This window comes from Drosophila eugracilis, unplaced genomic scaffold (genome assembly GCF_018153835.1).
Source record: "Drosophila eugracilis isolate 14026-0451.02 unplaced genomic scaffold, ASM1815383v1 contig_534, whole genome shotgun sequence".
In the NCBI taxonomy this organism is placed as follows: Eukaryota; Metazoa; Arthropoda; class Insecta; order Diptera; family Drosophilidae; genus Drosophila; species Drosophila eugracilis.
The window spans coordinates 343,623-363,858 of NW_024573410.1; the positions used below are offsets into that span (position 1 = coordinate 343,623).

General features: G+C 40.9%; 1 protein-coding gene across 1 annotated transcript in view; it reads left to right on the plus strand.

Annotated features, from left to right (window-relative positions):
- The window catches only part of LOC108112421, a 38,142-nt gene extending 18,989 nt beyond the window's left edge, over positions 1-19,153 (plus strand). Inside the window, exons 3-8 of the mRNA XM_017222267.2 lie at positions 11,110-11,381; positions 12,770-12,847; positions 13,144-13,276; positions 17,195-17,438; positions 17,912-18,009; positions 18,125-19,153. Coding sequence (XP_017077756.2) covers positions 11,110-11,381; positions 12,770-12,847; positions 13,144-13,276; positions 17,195-17,438; positions 17,912-18,009; positions 18,125-18,390 — 1,091 coding nt within the window. The 3' untranslated portion in view covers positions 18,391-19,153. The remainder of the gene's footprint in view (positions 1-11,109; positions 11,382-12,769; positions 12,848-13,143; positions 13,277-17,194; positions 17,439-17,911; positions 18,010-18,124) is intronic.
- Positions 19,154-20,236: the final 1,083 nt, after the last annotated feature.

Here is a 20,236-nt window from a genome sequence, read left to right on the forward strand (position 1 = left end):
ACACGAGGAATATGTTTTTTCTGTTAGAATTCTGATTTTTGCCCAAGAAAGCCAAACAAAAGTTGGAAAAGCTACCATAAACGGGCTTTATGCTCAAGCTGCTGCAGTGGAAAAGTAAATAAAGCAGATATAGCGGATATATAACAACGTGAAATACAAGCCAGCCACGGTAAACAGATCCGAAAAATAAAACGATATCGTCGAATGGCGGTTAGGCAAACAAACAGTGAGTGGAAATTGCCAACGTTATTGGGAAAAATGAAGAGAGGAAAATTGGTTTTAAAAAACTTTAGTTTTCCAGGAAATGTATGCTTTGTTTAAATGAGTTTTTTTGGAAGTTGTAAGAACTCAGATAGGTTTCAAATTAAATGAAAAATAAGGTTTAATATGAGTATCTGGAAGAGATATGTTATAGGTAGAAGTCAAATTAGTGGAATTATTGAATATTTTTATATAAATAAAACTCTTTCATTAAATATTTCCTAAATGATTTTCAAGTAGGTAAAACTCAAATTTGTATTATTAAAAACGGAAATTTTCTTCTTCAAACTGCAAGTCATTTCTGCTGAATTTATTTTCGTCACACGTAAGCCGCAAGTAAGTTAAACACTTCGAGTATACTTAAATTAACATAATGAAGTAATTATGTCTTATTAGTCGCTGGAGTATAGGCTAAATTGTTGCAATCACACATTCCAATGCCCACTCCTACGCTCATGGCATCCAAAATTGACAGCCAGGAACTCAATAAGCTGTCTTTTGCCTTCGTGTCTTGATGACGAGGAAAGGAAATTAAATAAATCAAGGCTCATTAGAGGCCTCAAGGTAAACAGGACACATGTTGTTTGCATGTGTGTGTGCGATTTTGTCTATGTGAGTGCACCGTCGAAAGCAAAGTCGACAGCCGATGTCAACTTAATCATCGTCAAGACAACACATTTGACGGCGCCTCCAGGAGTGGAATTTCAACTCCTTTTTCTGGCGATAACACGACATATTGCCAGCTCATTACGCCTCGTCCTGTCTGCCAGTGTGGGAGTGTCTAATGTCTAGCGACTAACGTCTATCGTCTACCAGCTAATGGGTATGCCTTCTTTTGTCGGTTTTCTACTTACTCTGCGACTCTCTTTTGTCTCTGCACTAATAATGGCAATATTACACAAGTAATTAGTCACGCATTTAATTATTATTTATGGGCTTTGACTCAGTGTGCGGCTGTGTCACCGTTTATCTTCCTCGGGGACACCAGTTCATCCTTTTGCCAGTATAGGTGGTACATATGTGCGTGTGCCTAACAATTATTACATGTAATTATCCACTTGAATGCGTGTCTCTGAATTATCAGCAAATTTATATGACACATCAGATAAAACCTAGCAGTTCTGTTTTAGATTGGCATGCCATTAACATATGCATGTCTGAGGAGAGTAAATTATGAATGAAATCTACATAGCTATTCTAGGAATATTGCTCATGTCTCTCAGATAATAAATTCAAAGGTTTATTTTGGTACATGTGGGTCTATTTTTATAACTTCATTAATATACGAAGATGTGGAGGAGAAAAGGACTGAATAGGAAGTATCAAAGTTGACATAAAACCTTAAAGGTATAAAAACTAATTCCAGGCATTTATAAAAACCTATTAAGACCAATCCGATTGAAATGTTTAATCAATGTTCGAGAGCAGCTGTTGTTGTATCAATTGGGTTAAAGTTCTAGTTCAATCACGTAAATCAACGTGGCCAGAAACTCAAGATGTTGGTCCGTCGAAACTTTCATCGATTAAAAACTTTTCGGGCCGCCCAAGTATTATCAGCTAGCGAAAGCGAAAACTTGTAGTCGACAGCTGCCGAATGGAAAAATGAGATTTGTTTGTTGCATAATAATTGGAGGCACTGCCTATTGCCTCTACTGCTTACTGACTCCAACTTCAAATGCCAAAAATCGAATCCAAAAGGCATCCGGAAACCAAAAATAATACAGCAGATTGGCAAAGTCAAATCTCTGTTGATTGGCCTGGCACGTTTCCTTGTCAGCTGTTTATTGAGGCGTGATATAATTAGCATAACATCGACACGATTTCGGCACCAGAGGCAGTCTTAAATACCAAAAAGAAAGAAAGAAAGAAAAGCCAGAAAGCGGGCAAAGACCAGGCTTAGACGCAATTTGCTTAATGCTAAAACTTTTAATCACTCATACGCTCCGTGGCGCCAAAGAAAAAGACCGAACGCCGGCAGAGGAAAAACAAATTCTACGTCACAGAAGAGATGTGCCGCTTTTCCCCGCACCAAAGGCAAATAGTAAACAAAGCGTTGGGTGAAATGAAATAAGTGTAAATACGACAAAAATTTACTCACACACACACACACACACACACAGAAGCACAGCCCAAGATGCTCACTCAAATATGTATGTATGCGCATCTGATTAAACACAAGTGTGTTTGTGTGTGTGAGTTGGGCTTTGCTTATGTGACTTTTATCCCCACCGGATGTCGAGTTTCGAGGGGTAGATGCAGCCCCTTTTGGGTCTCCCCGCCCACCAAAAATTTCATCTGCTTTGCCTTAAGCTTGAGTTTAATTTCTGCTTTGACTTTTGCAATGCACACTCAAAACGGCAAGTACAGTGGACTCTGGGAGAAATGACCTAAATCAAAATGTTTCTTTAGATCTTAATCTGCCTTATGGTGACCCTATCTATGTCATAATATTCATTATAAGTCAAAGTTAGTTTATAGACATTTTTCAGCTTCATTATTCTGGGAACTTTAGACTGCCTTATTAGGGTATTCACTGTAGGATTTCATTAACATTCTCAGCTTGTCAAAAGGGTATTTAACTGGGTTTTCTATTTTTGGCTTGTTTTAATATTCTTAGGATTCCAAATTAGGTAACTTAAATATATAAATTAGTTAAAATTAAAGGATTATTTATCCTAAAAAATGATTTATTATTTTCTTTTTGTACAATGTATTTAATATTCAAATAAGTTTGACCTTATTACGTATACCTATTGATTTTACTTAATAAATATAGTTTAAATATTTATGAATGAAAGGGTGTTTAAAAATTCAAAGCCTCCTTGTGCGACTTCTCGTCTTTTTCTGTGGTTTTTCCGTTCTTCAGATTACAATGTAAGCTGCGGCACGTTAAAGTGCGACTATGTGTGTGCTTGTGTGTGTGTCAGTGGTTTTGCAAGAATGTGGTGTGGATGGGGGTGTGTGTGCCGACCTATTTGCTTAAACACACTCTAACTGGCACTCAGCCCACTTGGCCACGCCTCCGAGCAAAGAACTGCGCCCTCAGAAAACGGCTGGCTGCGTCTTCTACTTTCGCCTCTCATAACACATTAGCGAAAGTGAAAGCCGCCATAATGACTGCCCCCAGTTGATTTCCATTCGCTTTTCCTGTCTCCATGTCGCACTGCGCCCTGCCATGCCCATACATTCATATTAGTCGAGCGAGACACCAAAAACGAGCGAAATGCAAATTGGGGGGATTGAGAATGATGGTGAGACATTCTGAGCTCCTGCAAGGCGATTACTTAAGTTTTTGGTGCCAAAATATCATGGCATAATGGGTTAAAGGTTTATTAGATATTCTCTTCTTTACGTAAACGAAGAACATTTTGGTTTCATTTTTCTTCTCCTTAAGATGCGAGAAATAAGTGATCTATGATTTTTATTTTTAACCACTTTTTTTTAACACATTATCCATTTTTGCTATAAAATGCTACAAAAGTTATATTTTGATTTTTGAATACAGTTCCATTGGGAATTAAATTATGAGCCCAACGAGGTATGACATTTCACTTCCCGACTATTATTGGCTTAGGTATAGAAAAGGTACTGAGTTTTGGGCAAATATCAGGAAAGACCGAATTGCCCATTTTTTGGAAAGGGGTAGCATCATTAAATTTTTCAAAAAATGGCCGAAAATGTACATTTTACAATGTGAATGCAGTTTTATTGGAAATTGAATTACAAGCTTAACGAGATATAACATTCCAAATTCCTACAATTAGTGACTTTTCTATGCGAAAAATACTGATTTTTAGGGGGGAATTCCAGTTTGACCACATATCGAATTTTTGCAAAGAAAAATGGCCAAGAATGTACACTTCAAATGGTGAATGCAGTTTTGTTATGCATCGAAATACAAAGTCAACGAGGTATACCATTCCATATTCCGCCCATTTTTGGCATTGCTATGCGAAAAATACTGATTTTTGGGAGAAAATCAGGGAAACCAAATTTCTCATGCTGTATGTTGTATTAGAAAGTCATTCTATTGAAGATTAAATTACAAAGTCAATTGCATTTAAACATATTTTTATCTGAAACTAAAGAAAGTAATTTTATTACCTGTCAGAAGATGTCAGTTGAATTGCGCGGATCACAGAAACCACAGTTTGACTGAACCTCCAGAAGCTCCAGAAACTTTCAACGATAGACCCAACGTAAAACCCAAATCAAAGGGGAGTGTTTTTGTTAAGTCCCCGCCTCTTGTTCCGGTGGCAAAAACTTGTAAGCAAGATGAATACACAATTTTGAAATGCCAGTCAAATATAATAGGAAATTCATGGGCAACTACTTTTGCTGGCATTTTGTAACTTTGTAAATCTTATTTGCTGTCGATGGCATCGCCATTGCCATTTCCATCCATCCATCCCAGAGGGGCAAAGAAAAACAAACTTTTATTAGTTTTCCGGCCGAACGTTAACCGTATTAAAAAGCACTCGGCAACAGAGTAGGCAACATTAGTGGGACACAGAATATGCGACACCATAAAGCAAAGTGTGTCGCACAACTACTGATAATCGGAGGCGCAGCAATAATAGAATGGAAATTGAAAAAAAAAACTGTAGCCCACTTATTGGGGCCTCAAAGTGCCACGAACTTCTTCAAAAACGCATAAAAAATCAATGGCAAGAGCCATGTGCGCAATAAATGTCAGCTACAAACGAAAACTTCACATGTTTTTTTGTTCGACTTCCTATTCCAGGACTTCCGCTTTTGTGTGTGTGTGCTCGCCAATTTGTAGAGCATACTTATGCGAGCAGTGGAAGAAAGCCTGCCCCGCACAAATTGAAATCCGCCATAAATTGGAGAACGGCAACGACGACTGACTGAAAAGAAATAAAGCAAAGTCGAGTCGAGCCGAGCTGATGACAATTTATTGTTCACACTTGCAACTGATGATGGTGCTTAGGGGAATATACGGAATGTACAAAAACCAACGTGTGCCATGTGTGAGTGTGTGTGTGCGCCAGCGTGCGCGTGTGTTTGCCCAGGAATATTTCATTGTCTGGCAGTGCCTAAAAGTAGGCTCTACAAATTGCTAGCCATTATTTTTCGCCTATGCCAATACTACAAAATATATTGGCGATATATTTAGAGATGGCAGTCTGGCCGGGAAATCTAAGGAAATTCAAATAGAGTTAAGTTTAACAATAAATATTAATATGATATGACGATACATCCTTGGGGTTGAAAATTAGTTCTTTATTTTATATGTAAAACTTTATTTCATATACAAAAGTGTAAAGTATGTTGTCACTAGTCGTTTATGTTTAGACAATGAAAACAAAACGTCTTACCGGAAATTCCTGAAGCCTCTAAGGAAGCGTAGAACAAAAGCCCAGTGCCACTGAAAGTAAGCAAAAGAACGTGAAGCATCTCTTTTCTCCATTTATTTTCTTATACAAGTGCGCGTAACGAGATGTAAATTCATTTTATTTGCCGTTTTCTATAACTGTACAGGTGTGCAGACGATTTTCAATTGTGCGTCTTGTGCTCTTGGCAGGCGATGATTTAAATGGCCGGGAAGTTTGTGCCGACTTGGGTGTTTCGTTCGTTCGTCGTTGTTGTTGTGGAGGGCGGCCTACGTCCTTTCACAACTTTTGTGGGAAACTAAAACTTTTCCCTGCAAGCCATACGAAAGTTCTGCCAAAATAGCACTCACACACAATAAATGTGAACTTTTTGCACACCTTAAGTTATGCCCTAAATCAGATGATTAAAGGTGATTCTTGGCGTTTGCGGAACTGGACAGACTAGATGTTTCGTTGCGGCTCGTTTAACACATTTAAATTCATGCCAGACAAGAAAAATCCACTTGCCACGGCCTCCGTTGGCATTTATGAGTTGTTGCCGGGCTGGCCCGTTGCCGCTATTACTGCTACTAAGTCCCGGCTAATAGCGGCTTTAAAATTTATAGAGTTTTGTGGACTGGCAGACGGCTTAGGAGCGAACTGATTGCCCCTGCGAATGGGTCGTCTTAATATTTATTCCGCTTTGATTGCTGGCGCTCTTTCTTGTTGTCCTAATGGTATCGTGCAAAAAGGCAACGGAAATGTGATACTTTTTTCGGGGTATGGCTGGGTATATACGAGGTTTTGGTTCACCAATTAGAAGCTTACAAGAATCCTTGGTCGCTTGGGGGAAGAGTATCCGGACTTTGGGTAGCTCAGCAGGCAAGCTGTCTTTCTTCGTTATTTAAGGCGTGGGGCTCGGCTTGCCTTTTGACATATTATGCCATAATTCCTGCGGCAAAGCGTTTAGTTGAGCTACATAAATAATAAATATACAGGAGCAGGCGCCTGGCCTACATAACATACATACAACATGACATATTCCGGGTTTGGGACCTTTCAAGGGTTTTGATGATGGTATACAAGAAAGTATGTATCCTTTGCATGCTCCCCTGGCTTGGGTCTTGATTTACAAGGCTGTAAGTCGGTGCTTCATGCTCGAACTGTTCCCTTGGCTTTTAATTTGCATTTTCCTCAACTCAATTCGTGCAGCAAAATTGTTTTCGCAAAGATTTAGCATAAAATATTGAAAACATTTAGACAAAGTAATAGCACAGTGCCAGGACTTATGTAAAATTTATTTTAATTGTTTTTTTTTGGCGCCTCTCCTTTGCCATTTGCCATTTTGCCTTGGAGATGGCTGTTGCTGTTGCTGTTGCCGTTCACATCGATATGCAAATTTGGCCAAGTCCAAGTGACTTGCGAGTAAATCGAAAAAGTTTTGATCTTCGAGTAAAAACTAATAGTCGTAAATATTTATGTGTGCCAATGTTTGAGCTTAGCAATGTGTCCAAAGGCTCAGTCAGACTTAGTTGCAATGCCAGGGACGAGCAGTTCAATCTCTTCCTCCCTTCCATGGCAAACCGATTTTTATCAAATTTCCACTTTGGATTTAGCCGGCAAGAAAACGTCTTTTTCCTTGCATTGTTAATGAAATTAAATTGAAACTTTGCTGGCCTAGAATTTGTGTTGTGACAAAGTTGCCAGCAGCAAGGATGAGGGCCAAAACCAATTGGTCTGGCGGAGCCTTTCATTAACAGAGGGATTTCCAAAAGTCTAGTCGTCGTTGCCTTGAATTGGTTTCGGTCGGGCGAGTTAACATGAAAATAATACTTAATCCTTTGAGTAAGGGTTTACCAGTATATGGAGTATAGTTTTCAATTTTACTTAAATTTTTCAAGACCATAAGACTAAATATTTATGAGATCTCCCAACTCTTGGCAATTAATAGCCACTGGCCATTTGTGCTTCTTCTGCTTCCATGAGCCATTATGTTCGTTCGACGCCTTTGCCGGAGCTGTCTGTGGAAAGCTGGGGACATTAATCTTCCTGCCACATAGAAATTCATGTGAGCGAGACATTTGCCAACACAGCCTCTGGCGATGGTGCACTTTCAACTTCAACACGTTGCAGATACCAAGCGGCTGAAAGTCGCGAGCGGATGTGTGGTATGTGGCATATACCATATAGTATGTTCTATTCCAAAAAGGCCTTACAATCTTGGGACATCTCGGCCGAGTCCATTTAGCAGAGATTCCCTAGCCGCAGGCGCGTTTGCTTTGGCCACAGACAACTTCAATGGGCCTAAGCCTCAAATATGTTTGACTGGCCAGTGGCAAAATGATACTCCGCTTAAGCAAATATATATATCCATGGAAAGGAAGAAAAAATAAATGGAAAACCTCTGGGACATGTTTCCGCACAAGAATGTTAGCCCACGGACGCCTTTTGATATGCTAAATAAAAATTGTGAACAACGATTTTAATAAATATTCCCCATACACCCACTCGCCGGCCCAGACAGACTGAACTAGATATCTCCTTGAGGACATTGATGGAACGGGCTGCTTATTGAATTTTTCAAAAGACCTTTTCTGTTTTTAGCCACTCCCTCGAGGAGCGTGCGCTTAAAGTGTTTGAAGGCAAGGGAACTTAAAGAGCTTTAGCTGCATCTTTTTGAAGAGCTTTGGCGGGCGCAAAGCTGGCAGTTTAAGGTCTTGAGGTTAAGCCTGTTTAAGAGACTGAAGGAATTCTGAAAATATTGTTTAGCAATTATTGACAATAGACCACACTTTTTCTTCCTCTTTATTAGTCTTTAAGCCAAATTGAAAATTTTCCGTTTTCCTAAGAACGCAATAAACAAAGCCAGTTCATCAACACTATTAAGCCCAGTCAGGCGCACCTTTGGGCGTATTGTGTCCAGTATCACAAAAAACCGGTCAACGTCAAATCGGCTTTTATATTTACAGCAAAGCCGAAAAGTAAAAACTTCATTACCTTGACAAGGGGTGCCAAATTAATCTTGGGACTCAAAAGAAAAGCCGATTTTCCGTCTGCAGCAGATCGATTTCAGAGACAATCAACGCCTTTTTTTTGTTAGTTGACTATGGACATTATTTGGTTTTTATGACCCCTCTTAGGAGGTAAAATATTTGGTTTTTTCTCCTGTCAACAGTCAAAGCGAATAAATATGTATATACCTCGGCGGAAACAAAGCATTAAGTTTATGAGAGAAGCGTGGAAAAAACGTGAGGATGAAGGCCATCAACCGCAGCAATCGGGTAACCAACCAAAACGAGCCATTAAGCTCCTCCGAAACACAACTCAGCTCAACATTTTTGGCCAAAAACAAGAGGAGAAAAAAAAAGTCGAAAAAGGCAAACTGCGCTCGATCGTTAAATCAAAAAGCCGCATGCGAGTGCCTGCAACATCATTAGTTGCAGTTCACACACACTCGAGTGCAAGTTATGCCACCAGATAGTTGCCCTTCCATACACATCGACATCTACAGCCACATCTGCCCAGGACGGGCACCTCTTTTTTCACATTCGCATTTCCCCTTCACTTTTTACGGGGCACTCGCAAGCGCCGCTTTTTTTGCGAGGTGTCCAAATTAAATTTGCATCAGTTGCTTCACGAGCATCTAAATGATGCCAAAACTGAAAGTGTATCTGTATGAGTGCCGGCGTGCAACAACAAAAAACACACAACAGCCGGATGCAGCTGCAAAAAGTGCTGCACTCACTTTGGCATTTCGTATCTAGTTTTATTTTTTGTGATTTTTTTCATGTTTAGACTACTTTTCCATAAAAGCAGAGAGTTCTTTTGCCGCATATTTTACAGTGGGCAATGCCAAAGTGGAACTCTCTGGTTGCAGTTTTTTTTATATACATTTGGAAAAATATAAAAACTGACTCATGCTGTGTTCTTACAGTGAAATATGTCCCTTAAAGGAAGATTTGGCAAAAAAAATAATCAGACTCAAAACTAGTATTAATCAGATATCACTAACCTAAGGCCCACTGTAAATCGCTGTATCTGTATGTGGCTATTTCGCCCCCCACTTTTCACATATGTATGCATGAGTGTGCCCGTTCGGGGGGTGGGCACTTAAATAATTTAGATTTTTGTGTCTAACATGCACAAGTGCCACCCCAATGGCCTAAAAGATTCAAGTGCAGCCGGCAAAAGTGAGTGACCCAGTTAGAGATTGGAAGCAGTGACAGGAGGAAGTGGATGTGGAAGTAGAAGTGGACTTGGATGTGGAGGGTTGTGGGTGGGTGGGTTCTTTGGCTTGAAGCTTTTGCCAGTTTGTGAGTTATGGATGGCAAGGACTCACTACCTGGCCATTATCAGGAAGCGAGTCGCGTCGCTGTTTGGCGACTCCTCTGCTGCCATTATGCGCTCATTAAAATGTCAAATAAATTCAAATGCAGAAAACATGATTTTTCGCTTCTCGCCACGAGGTGCGAATGCATAGCTGTTTCCACGTGCACGTGAGAGGTGTGGATTGCAAATTGCACGAGGATTGGGAATGAAGATAGTCCGTGCCGCACTGCGCTGCATAGTTATCGTCGCTGCTGCTGCTGCTGCTGCTTGTGCTGCTACTGCTGAGTGATTTATAATTTATACGCGTTTGTCGGCGCGAACTTTGAACTTTGTTGAACCGGGCACGATGCGGTTTGGCAATGAGTGAGAGAGAAAGGGTACGGAAACTAAGTTTAAATACAGTTGGCACGAAGTATGTATCTTGAAAGTTGAATCAAGCTCGTTGCCCGGGGGAAAAAAATGATAGTTTTATGCAGCATAATCTGTTCTTTTTGGCTCTTAAACGCTCTCTTCCTGGAAACATCAAGCAAGCAGTAATGGGAATTATGTTGGCCAATTTGGAGTCTTTCCGGGATGACTCTGCACTGTGGATTTTAGTAGCTACCTCTCGAGACATTAAAAAGCACTCATTTATTTTAATTAAAAACCATTCCCATTGTTTAACTGTGTTCTCTGTGTCTTCGAAATGAAAGGAAATCACTTAATTGCTTGCCATGTGTGATATATAATTATTATGAGCAATTTTTCCATTGTTTTGGCTTTATTGCTCTCTCTCGCTAGTTGTCCTTTGATCCTAACGAGCCGTAAAATGCCATGTCATTGTGCATTTTTGAAATATTTTCGAGTGTGTGCTGTGTACAGTGCTATAGCAGTAATATAGCTCCGGTTCTGAAAGCATTTTTATTGAGCATTGAGTGGCATTTAATTAATGTTCTCCCCTTTCAACTATTCCTTTATGCTGACAATCTCTCTTCTTTTTCCTTGACCCTTAAAGTCTAAACTTGGCTTTAAAGAGGTTTGTGTTATAGCATTTTCTTATTTGCTATTGTTTGTGGAAATTTAAGAAACATAAGGAAATGAAAAGGTGGTCTTAGAATGCAATTTACTTTACCTTATCCCAAATATTACTTTTCATACTTATTTTGACGAACATAACTAACGAGCTTAAACTTTGTTTCCTTTTTAGCTCATCTCGTGGAGGGCAGTAACAACCTGTTGCCCATAGTTTCTGCACCATCGACCAATGATAATGATTACGTTTACATTGCGTCTGTCAATAGTAAATTTCCGCAGTTCGGAAACTCCCTGGATGAGGAGCAAGAGGCCGAGGAGCAGCAGCCAGACGAGACCACTTATCCGCCGCCCGTTTTCGATTTCGGAATGCCCAGAAACATTACGACCAGGACGGGACACACAGCGGCCATCAACTGCCGCGTTGACAATCTGGGAGATAAATCGGTGAGCAAGTCAAGTGATTGCATTTACCAGCTTATCATTGAATAGATTTTTCCCCAACGGATTTTCATTTTAATGCATTTTTAAGGAAAATATTTGGGTCGTCAGTCAAGCTGAAAATCAAGTTAGCGCTAACTTTTCTCATGCAGTTCTCCAACAGCAACTTCCATCTTCTGCCTTGGCTTTCCTTCAACGCTTTCGTCGCCATCTCTTTTGGTTCTTTGCCACCCTTGTTTTGCCGGTTCAATGACGAAGTTTTCTGCCTTCCACCCGAAAGTCCCTCCTAGTCTGTCCTTTGACCAATGCCGAGTTTACTTTGCAAACTCATTTTGCTTTCATTTAGTTTACTTTTTTTCGCTTTTCTTTTGGTTTCATATGTATTCCTGGGTATATCGTATTCGAGTCCTTCTTTAAGTCTTGTTTGACTTTAATGAGATCCATCTTGAGAACTGACACCAAGATACAAATGCAATGAGTATTATCTATTTTAAGTTAATTTTCAACCCTCTTTAAAGCAATAATTTGTAAGTACACAGGGTGCCAGCTTTATAAAGTGCATTTCTGCAACTCGTCACTCCTCAAGACCAATCTCAACACCCTTTGTAATCACCATTTATCTCCTGCTCACTAGCAGCATGGTCTTATTCAGATTTACTATCGCGCACCTTGTGGATCCATCTATTTTCTGGGCATCTCGTCTGAGATGCTGTTCCCTTTCGCCACTTTGACACTTTTAGTTTCGTTTATATCTTGCCTGGTTTTCTTCGCTCGCTTTTCTCCTCGCCCCGTTCATTTTTTCATGCGTCTTTTGGGGCTCCGGAAAGTTTTGTTTGCCCGAGGCCGTCTGGGAGATTACTTTTTGCCTGCTGCAGTAGCGCCGGCCTTCCTTTCAATTCGGCGGGTATTTTGCGGGGCTTTTGGCAACTTTAAGCCGCTGACATTTTGGGCACGCACTTGTCTCCATTTTTCTTCCCCATCTGCTCTCTTTCCCCTTGCTTTTCACGCTGTAATGTGCTTTGTATATAGATACAGTAAGGTCTGCTTTAGGTTCAGATCGTTACCATTTTGAAACCATGCAGTTCGATCCTGTTTAATTCCTCTTTAGAAAAGAATCCAATTTTATCAGTCAAAAGCTAATCATATTGTTAAAGAGGGTGCTTTCTGTTTGTGCCAGGGCCCACTGTATCTTTAGGCTTAAGAGTTGGCTGCTTAGTTCATTTTGCCGCTTGGATTATTAAATTTTCGTATCTATACTTGGGACTTGGGCCTGGGAGCTAACGTTGAATTTCTGCGCAGCCGACTGGCAGGACCAGAGGCAATTTTTAAAATTGACTTAAGCACTGGCACTAACAGAATTTGGTGTCCCTTTTTTTTTGTTCATTCCATTGCAGGTATCCTGGATAAGAAAACGCGATTTGCACATTCTGACTGCAGGCATTTTGACCTACACATCTGATGAGCGTTTCAAGGTGCGTATACGTAATCTCGGCTAAAGTTATAGTCTCTCTTCCACCGGAATCCCCATCCCTGGCAGCCCTGGCAGCCCTGGCAGCTTATTAAATGTCCGAAGGGCTTGTAAGCAAAGTCAGCTTAATTGCGTATGCAATTCGGGCCAAGCAACTTGTATTCATTGATTAAATTTGCCAAGGACTCTGGCCCAAACCCCAGCAACGATTTATCTTGGCATCCTGTTTCACCCGCTTTATGTCTCTCTCACTCTCTTTCCCCTACCTTCTCTCTCTCTCTCTCTCTCTAACTTGAACAGGTGGTGCGGACCGCCGACTCCAAGGATTGGACATTGCATGTGAAATATGCCCAGCCACGTGACAGCGGCATCTACGAATGCCAAGTGAATACGGAGCCAAAGATTTCGATGGCATTCCGCCTGAATGTCATAGGTGAGTAAAGGCGGCCCCCTGTCCGCTCCATTTCCCCTTGAAAGTCCTAGAAGTCCTTCCTTCACCCAGCAGCAATCCTCCCAACCTCAACAGATGCATACGCATTGTCAGCGAGTTGCTGGCATTCGCACGACCTGCAATGGCAACTTTTTATACACTCTGCATTTCTCTATGGCCAAGAAGGGCTTTGTAAATTGGCCGTAAACTTTGCCAGTTTTCTGAGGGCCTTGGCAAGATCTACTGGCATGGCAGTGGGTGCGGCAAAAGTTCCTCCTTCGTTATACGGCAATGGCAGACTGTATGTCATAATGGTTTATCCCCAGCCATCGAGGGGTTTTCTTGCCATCAGTGGAATATCACTTGCTGGTTTTCCCAAGGACAGGCAAAGAGATTTCGTTTGCAAAGTACAAGAGCTTTTCAGTTTTAAGAAAAACTTAAAAGTTAATAGGAAATGATATTAGCAAAATATACTTAACAATATTTGTTAGGATGTAGACTTGTGTTAGGTTTTTCCAATTATTTTAAGTCAACTTTTCAATTTAGAATTTCCCAAATTCATAATAATATTTAAAAAGATGTTCTTTTTCCGTTAACCTAGATATCAAAAGCATTTACACTAAGCTTTTCTTTTGGAAAATTGAAAATAAAACGAACAGAGAGACTAGGCCAAAGACCCAGAGACTCGTTTAAGTAAAACTAACCACAAATAAATTGATCAAATATTCCTGTTTTTAGTATGCATAGAGGCTGGCATGTGCAAGTGTTAGAGGGTTAAGTTTTAAAGGTGAAGTGGAATTTCAGCCTGCCGACTGTAGGTCAGACTACGGAATAACAACTGTTGGCACCTGCCAGCCCCACCCTCTTCCACCCCCTATACCCCCCTGAAGTTCGGCTTGTCTATTTTTCTACACGCTTTGCATGCAAACGCAATTTGCATTTAAATTCAATACTAAATTCATATGCTGGCTGTTGTAATACACACTAGAGAAAAGGCAAAGGGGTTTTCTTTTTTGGAGGATAAGGGAGCCGATCCATCCCACACTCCCTTCCCCGAGGGGAGCCCCACTCTTTTTTGCCTCGTTGTTCTGCCATTTCACAAGTTTTCTACAATGGATTTCCGCTTGCGATCCGAGGCAAGTTGGGATGTTAGGATGTTGGGGAGTTGGGATGTCGGGATGTCGGGGGGATAGGATATGGATACCCTGTTTGTTTGTGGCTGTGTGTTGCTATAAATTGCTCCACAAAGCATGCACGTTCATGTTTCATTCATGTACGTAAAATTGATTTGAAACTTTTTCGCCGTGCCAGGGCAGCCAAGCGAGCAAGGAAGTATTCTATAGAGGGAATCGCCCCTCCGGCAACGTCCGACATCCCTCGCAGTTAGTCTTCTCGTTTGTCGTTCGCCGCCATAGGAAAGTTTTGTTTGACCAGCGTGAAAGTTAATTGAAATAATCGGAAGGAGTTTGCTACTTTGGCAGTGATTGGTTTAGTTTCTAGTTCAATGTATTCTTGCAATGATTTCTTGGCAAATAACAAACTAATCTGCAGAGAGAAAAATATCTTATGATTAGGAAGCCATTTACCTTAATAAAAATCAAATGAATCATCATTTAACTAATTTAAGCAGCAGTTGAAAATCTATCTTAAAAGTAACCCCTCGCTGATGGGGGATAAAACTCTGTTGGCAACAAATTGCCTGCCACCGGCAAGCTGCATGACTCCAGTTTATAACGAACCGTAGTCAAAGGGTGTAAATCTCATCAAAAGCCCAAGTCATATCAGCGTTCCATCCAGCTTCCGCAGTTGCTCGCCTGCAACCTGGCAAACTGGCGGTGGAAAACATCCTGCCCGCCCGGGAACTGCACTGCGGATGTAGTAATCCTTGGCTGCTCTCCTTTCGGAGAGCGGAGTTCAGCGGCGACAGGAAGCTGACATCCATGTTGTGTCCTGGGAAATGGCAAAATTCAAGCGACCGGCACTGCCAAGTTAAGGAATTTATGCTAATGATTTGCACAGCCAGAAGCTCTCGACTGTGATGAAGTCGTGATAAAAATATTTACGCTGTCGTCACGCGAATCACGTGGAGAGCCAAAGGAAATATTTTTAAACTGATTTATGCAGGAAGCAGACCAAATTTGTTCCCGATGAAATTTATTAGATTTTTAGAAATATTACAGTGGATTTGTTATGATCATAATGGTGATATATCAGTTTTTAACCTTCGCAGTCCATAAATGTTTTTTACTTTACCAGTTCAGAAAGTTGTATTAAATTTTAAAGCTTCCACTACGAAAGGATTTATTTACCAATCCCCCATCGACCCTTGTACAAAATAGTAAACATTTGAGCGTGTTTATTCTCCGTTTTTCCAATCTCGGAGCTGGTGAAAGTCAATGGCATTTAAGACGCTATCTACAAGAGTGCCAATGGCATACACTAATGCCAAGTTAACTAACTAACTGAATCGCTCTCTTGCCTTCGAAACCACTGCAGTGTGTGCTTGGTCTGGTTCGATGTTTGGGTGCTACCAAATCCGCTTTCATGCCCCACTGGCTCACCCACCATCCTGGTCCAGCCATGTAAAGGAGTCCCAAGCTTTCTGCTCCACTCCCCGCACATCATTAACAACGTCAACATTTGACTTTGTTGACTGCCTGCTGTGTTGGCCAAAAACGGTCGGTCGACGCACGGAAAAAACATTAAACCAATTTTCAGTGCCTATAACGTGGAAGTGGTAGTGTTTCTAGTAGTGGTAACCGGAGGAGGCTGCAGGATTTGCTCCTCCCCCCACACTCACACACACACATTTGTCTCTGTCTGCGGCAGCTGCCTAGCTTATCCCCATCCCCCGCCCTCTAAAAGCCACCGCCAGCACCAATATTAGAAAAGCCACACGTACAAACATATACATGTGCGGGAACAACATTTAATGGCACGTCCGCATCCGAGGCTCCTAATACATCGGCCAAACGGCCCAACGGCTGGCTTACAATAACAACCGGCTAACAACACTTAAAATGTGTGTAAAATGCGAGACCACCAGCCAAAACCAACAGCTTCATCGACAAACAATGGGTCAATGATATGGCCGCAAGGGCGTGGGCAGTCGGGGCGGGGCGGGGCAAGTTTCCCCAAAAGCCAAGGCCATCAAAAAACCCAACAAATTTTTATGTGTTAGTTTTTTCATTAATTTTGGTCTTTTTGAGAGAAAAGCGTTTGATACTAAGGAAAAAACTATAAAATTTGTTGCCCAACAAAGAATGAAAATTTGATTCGACATTATTTACAACTTCCACGTTCGGTAATGGGAAAAAAAATGTTTAAAATATTGGTTATTGGAGTTCGATTTTGTGGGATTAACAAACAGTCTGCTGTTTAAATATTGCTTTTTGGGGATTAAAAAAAAACGTTTATATTTTACCTTCTCGAATTCACAATCCATGTGCGTACTGTAAACTGAACATGTTACTCCTGTACCTATTGTTAATAATTTACATTAGCCACCTCCTAAAGCATATCCTAAATTCAGAACTAGATAATTAAAATAGGCTTCCAACTAAATTAAATAGTTTACAAAGCTGCTGCTCATAATCAGTCGAAATCTGGGCTCCAGCTTTTGTACCTTCAAGGTATTCCGGGCGAGCATGTTGCTCCGCCACAACTGATGTTGGTTTCCATGTACCCTAACCTGAAATTCATTTCAACCTAAGCCAGTACAACGAAACCCAAACCTACCCCAACCCTCCTCAACCCAATCAATTGAGGGCCATTGAAATCTGCGTTTGCAGGACGCATGATTAGATGCAGTTCCCACAGAGCAGCCGACCTCATAATTGGGGCCTGGAGGGTGTTGGAGCGCCTAGAAATGCTATTAATCAATTTCGTCCCCGTTTCTATCCGCTCTACGGTGAATCGCAGCCACGCAGCCAGATGCCAAGGCGATTATTGCCGGGCCGACGGACTTGTACGTCAAAGTGGGCAGCAGCGTTATACTCACATGCCTCGTAAAGCAACCGGCCACTTCGGCCCAGGATATTGGGCCAATTTACTGGTATCGTGGCCCCTACATACTGACACCCTTCGTGGCCCATCCGAATGACGCGGCCATCGATTTGCAGCGCATCTCCATGGAGTCCACGTTGTCAGAGAAGCTGCAGAGCAGGTAAGCATTTGGGGGGCGAACAATAATGAATTGAATATTTACACTGGGGAAAAAATAAGAAAATCTGAAATATTATTAACCATTTATGTATCTTCAGTAAAAGCTATTAAGATTTTTCACTTTTTTTTTTTTTCAATTTTGTACTTTACATTACTTTAATCTTATTACAAAATTCACTTTTAATCAGATTGAGTAGAAGCTCAGCATATATTCAGTCCGTTTAAATAACGATTCGATGAAACGTTTCGTCCTTAAACTTTTAAGCGTTTGGAATTTTCCAGCAGTTTCCCCAGCCGGAATGCCGGAGGAGATTTAACGTGCCATCAGGTGCGAGTTTTTCCAGTTGCTTCATGGCTGGTATGCTGAGCTTTGATCGATGAAGTTGATTTAAACGGGGGAGGGGACAAAATTGACGCAATTAAGCTGCACGTTTGCCTTAAGCTTCACTGTGCTTTGGTTTCCATGTTTTCCAGATTACGCATCGCCAATGCTCAGCTGCTGGACACGGGCAACTATACGTGCATGCCGACCACAGCGGAAGCGGCCAGCGTGGTGGTTAATGTCATCAATGGTAAGAACGCTATAGATTCCACCGATATATCTGATATAGCCACACTTTCTGTTTGTCTTCCCGACCTGGCCTGCCCTGTCCTGTACTACCTCGACCTGACCTGTACTCTATATAGACGAGAGCCCCGCAGCAATGCAAAAGAGCAGAGCCATCCGAACAAGTGGCAGCAGTCGCAACAGTCGACTGGTCCTCCTCCTAGCCATGGTGGCCAGTTCTGTCGTACGATGGCTTATTGGTGGCTGCCACAGCGGTAGTAACATCTGCCGGCATTCCTGCTCGAATTTATCCACTCTGCATATCAATTATTGCAACCTGCATGCAAAAATCACCAGCCACTTGGAGCCGAATCGATGTTTGGGGGCATCTCTGGCGGAGTCATGATAATTAAGTACTTGCCACTTTTAAAAAACCAAAACCATTTCATCTTGTATATAAAACTGAATTCATAGTTAAGCATCATGTTTTGTGTAAATCCAAATAATGTGAGATGGGAAAAACGCTGTACTGGTACTGTACACTTTGTGGAATATAATTAGTTTATTTTACTGCTTCACCCGGCCAGATTTCATCGTTCGGTTTATGAAAATTGTTTGAAATGTTTTGAAGACATTTTGAATTTCTGCATTTATCCAGGATTGAAGTGGTTTCCCATCTGGCAGACAGTAAACTAAACTATAACTATATTTAATGCTAATTTTTATGCCTAGCATAAATATTTATGTAACAATAAAAATAAAAGATGGTGCCCAAGTAATTATCGAATGTAATATTAAACGAAACTACGCCCGATAATGGCATTGCATAGCATTGTTAATTACAGAATGCAAATATTATTATTCGGGTATTTTCTGTTATTGCAATTAGCTAATTATATTTGTCACTGTGAAAACACCTGAAAACTAATTGAACTCAACTCTCATTAAAGCGACAGGCGCTGAAAAGCAGTAATAAAAAAAAAAACAGTTTGAAATTGCGTTATCTGAAAAAGAAAAACATGAAAAGGCCACAATTAATTTAACTTCAATTTAGTTATAGGTATTCAGTGCGCAAAATGAACGATTTGTAACCATATATATATCGAATTTCTCAATGAGAAAATAATAAAATGTATTTTGTTGAAATAAAATCTTGATTTTAACCACCATTAACCTGTTTTTCTGCTGTTATGTTTTTCTGTTTAATGTATCGATTTTCCAGCACATTAATTAAATTTCTCTGCCACCAGAAATGTGTAATTATGTAAGTTAACGTTACTTGAAAATGCCCTTTGTTTAATCATTAAATCGTTAAATCCTCGATAATGCGCCTGGGCTTAATTTAATTTCGATTAATTCGTGCCTTGACATGAAAACACGGAAAGTCTAATCAACGAATTTCGAATTAAGCGGATCTCGATAAGCCACCGCCACGCGTCATCAATTCCCAGACGCAGCTTGTCCAGGTACAACACGGCGTATACTTAATTCCAAACTTTGACCTCACTTGACTGCCATTCCTGGCGGCTGAAAAAAAGGCTAACAAACGGCGCTTTAAGGGTGCTAGGGTTTTTGGGGTCGCGTTGGTCAACAACAATACGTTACGCTTTCTAATTTGCCGAGCCAGCCACACGGGGCGTATGCGCGATTATCAGTTACCGCACATTCACATGCACACAGTACGCACACATATACACAGATGTGTGTGTCCTGGGCCGTGTGAGTCCGCATAATTACACGCAGTTGAGTCGCTTAAATGAAATCATAAATTATCCGCACACGCTCGCCGGCCCTTCACTTAATTGTGTGCAAATATTTTCCGTGCGAACGCAACTCGCACTGATTGATACATGTTTCAGCTGACTTTGCTGGTAATTTGAAAACCGGTTTAGGACACTGACAAATCGTGCACTTAACGTAATTATCTCGAATTTAAATGAGCCAGCGGAGTTTTATTAAAATCCGACTGGACGGAAATAATGCAAGTGCTAATGGAATTAAGGTAAGCATTTATATTGTTCATCTGCCGAAAAACCTATTTACTATCCAAAATTGGTTTCCTTTTATGACTGCCACTTTCGGGGTACTTAGTTTTGAAAGATAACTTAAAATGAAAGCCAAATAAAGTTTGCAGTTAATTTAGCTTGGCAGTCCGTGAGCGACTGCAATTAAAATCAGAAAATTGTTTCATGGCAACTTGGATTCTTGTCATTGCTCTTGTCGTCGTAGTCATATTTTGTAAACTGTCGAGG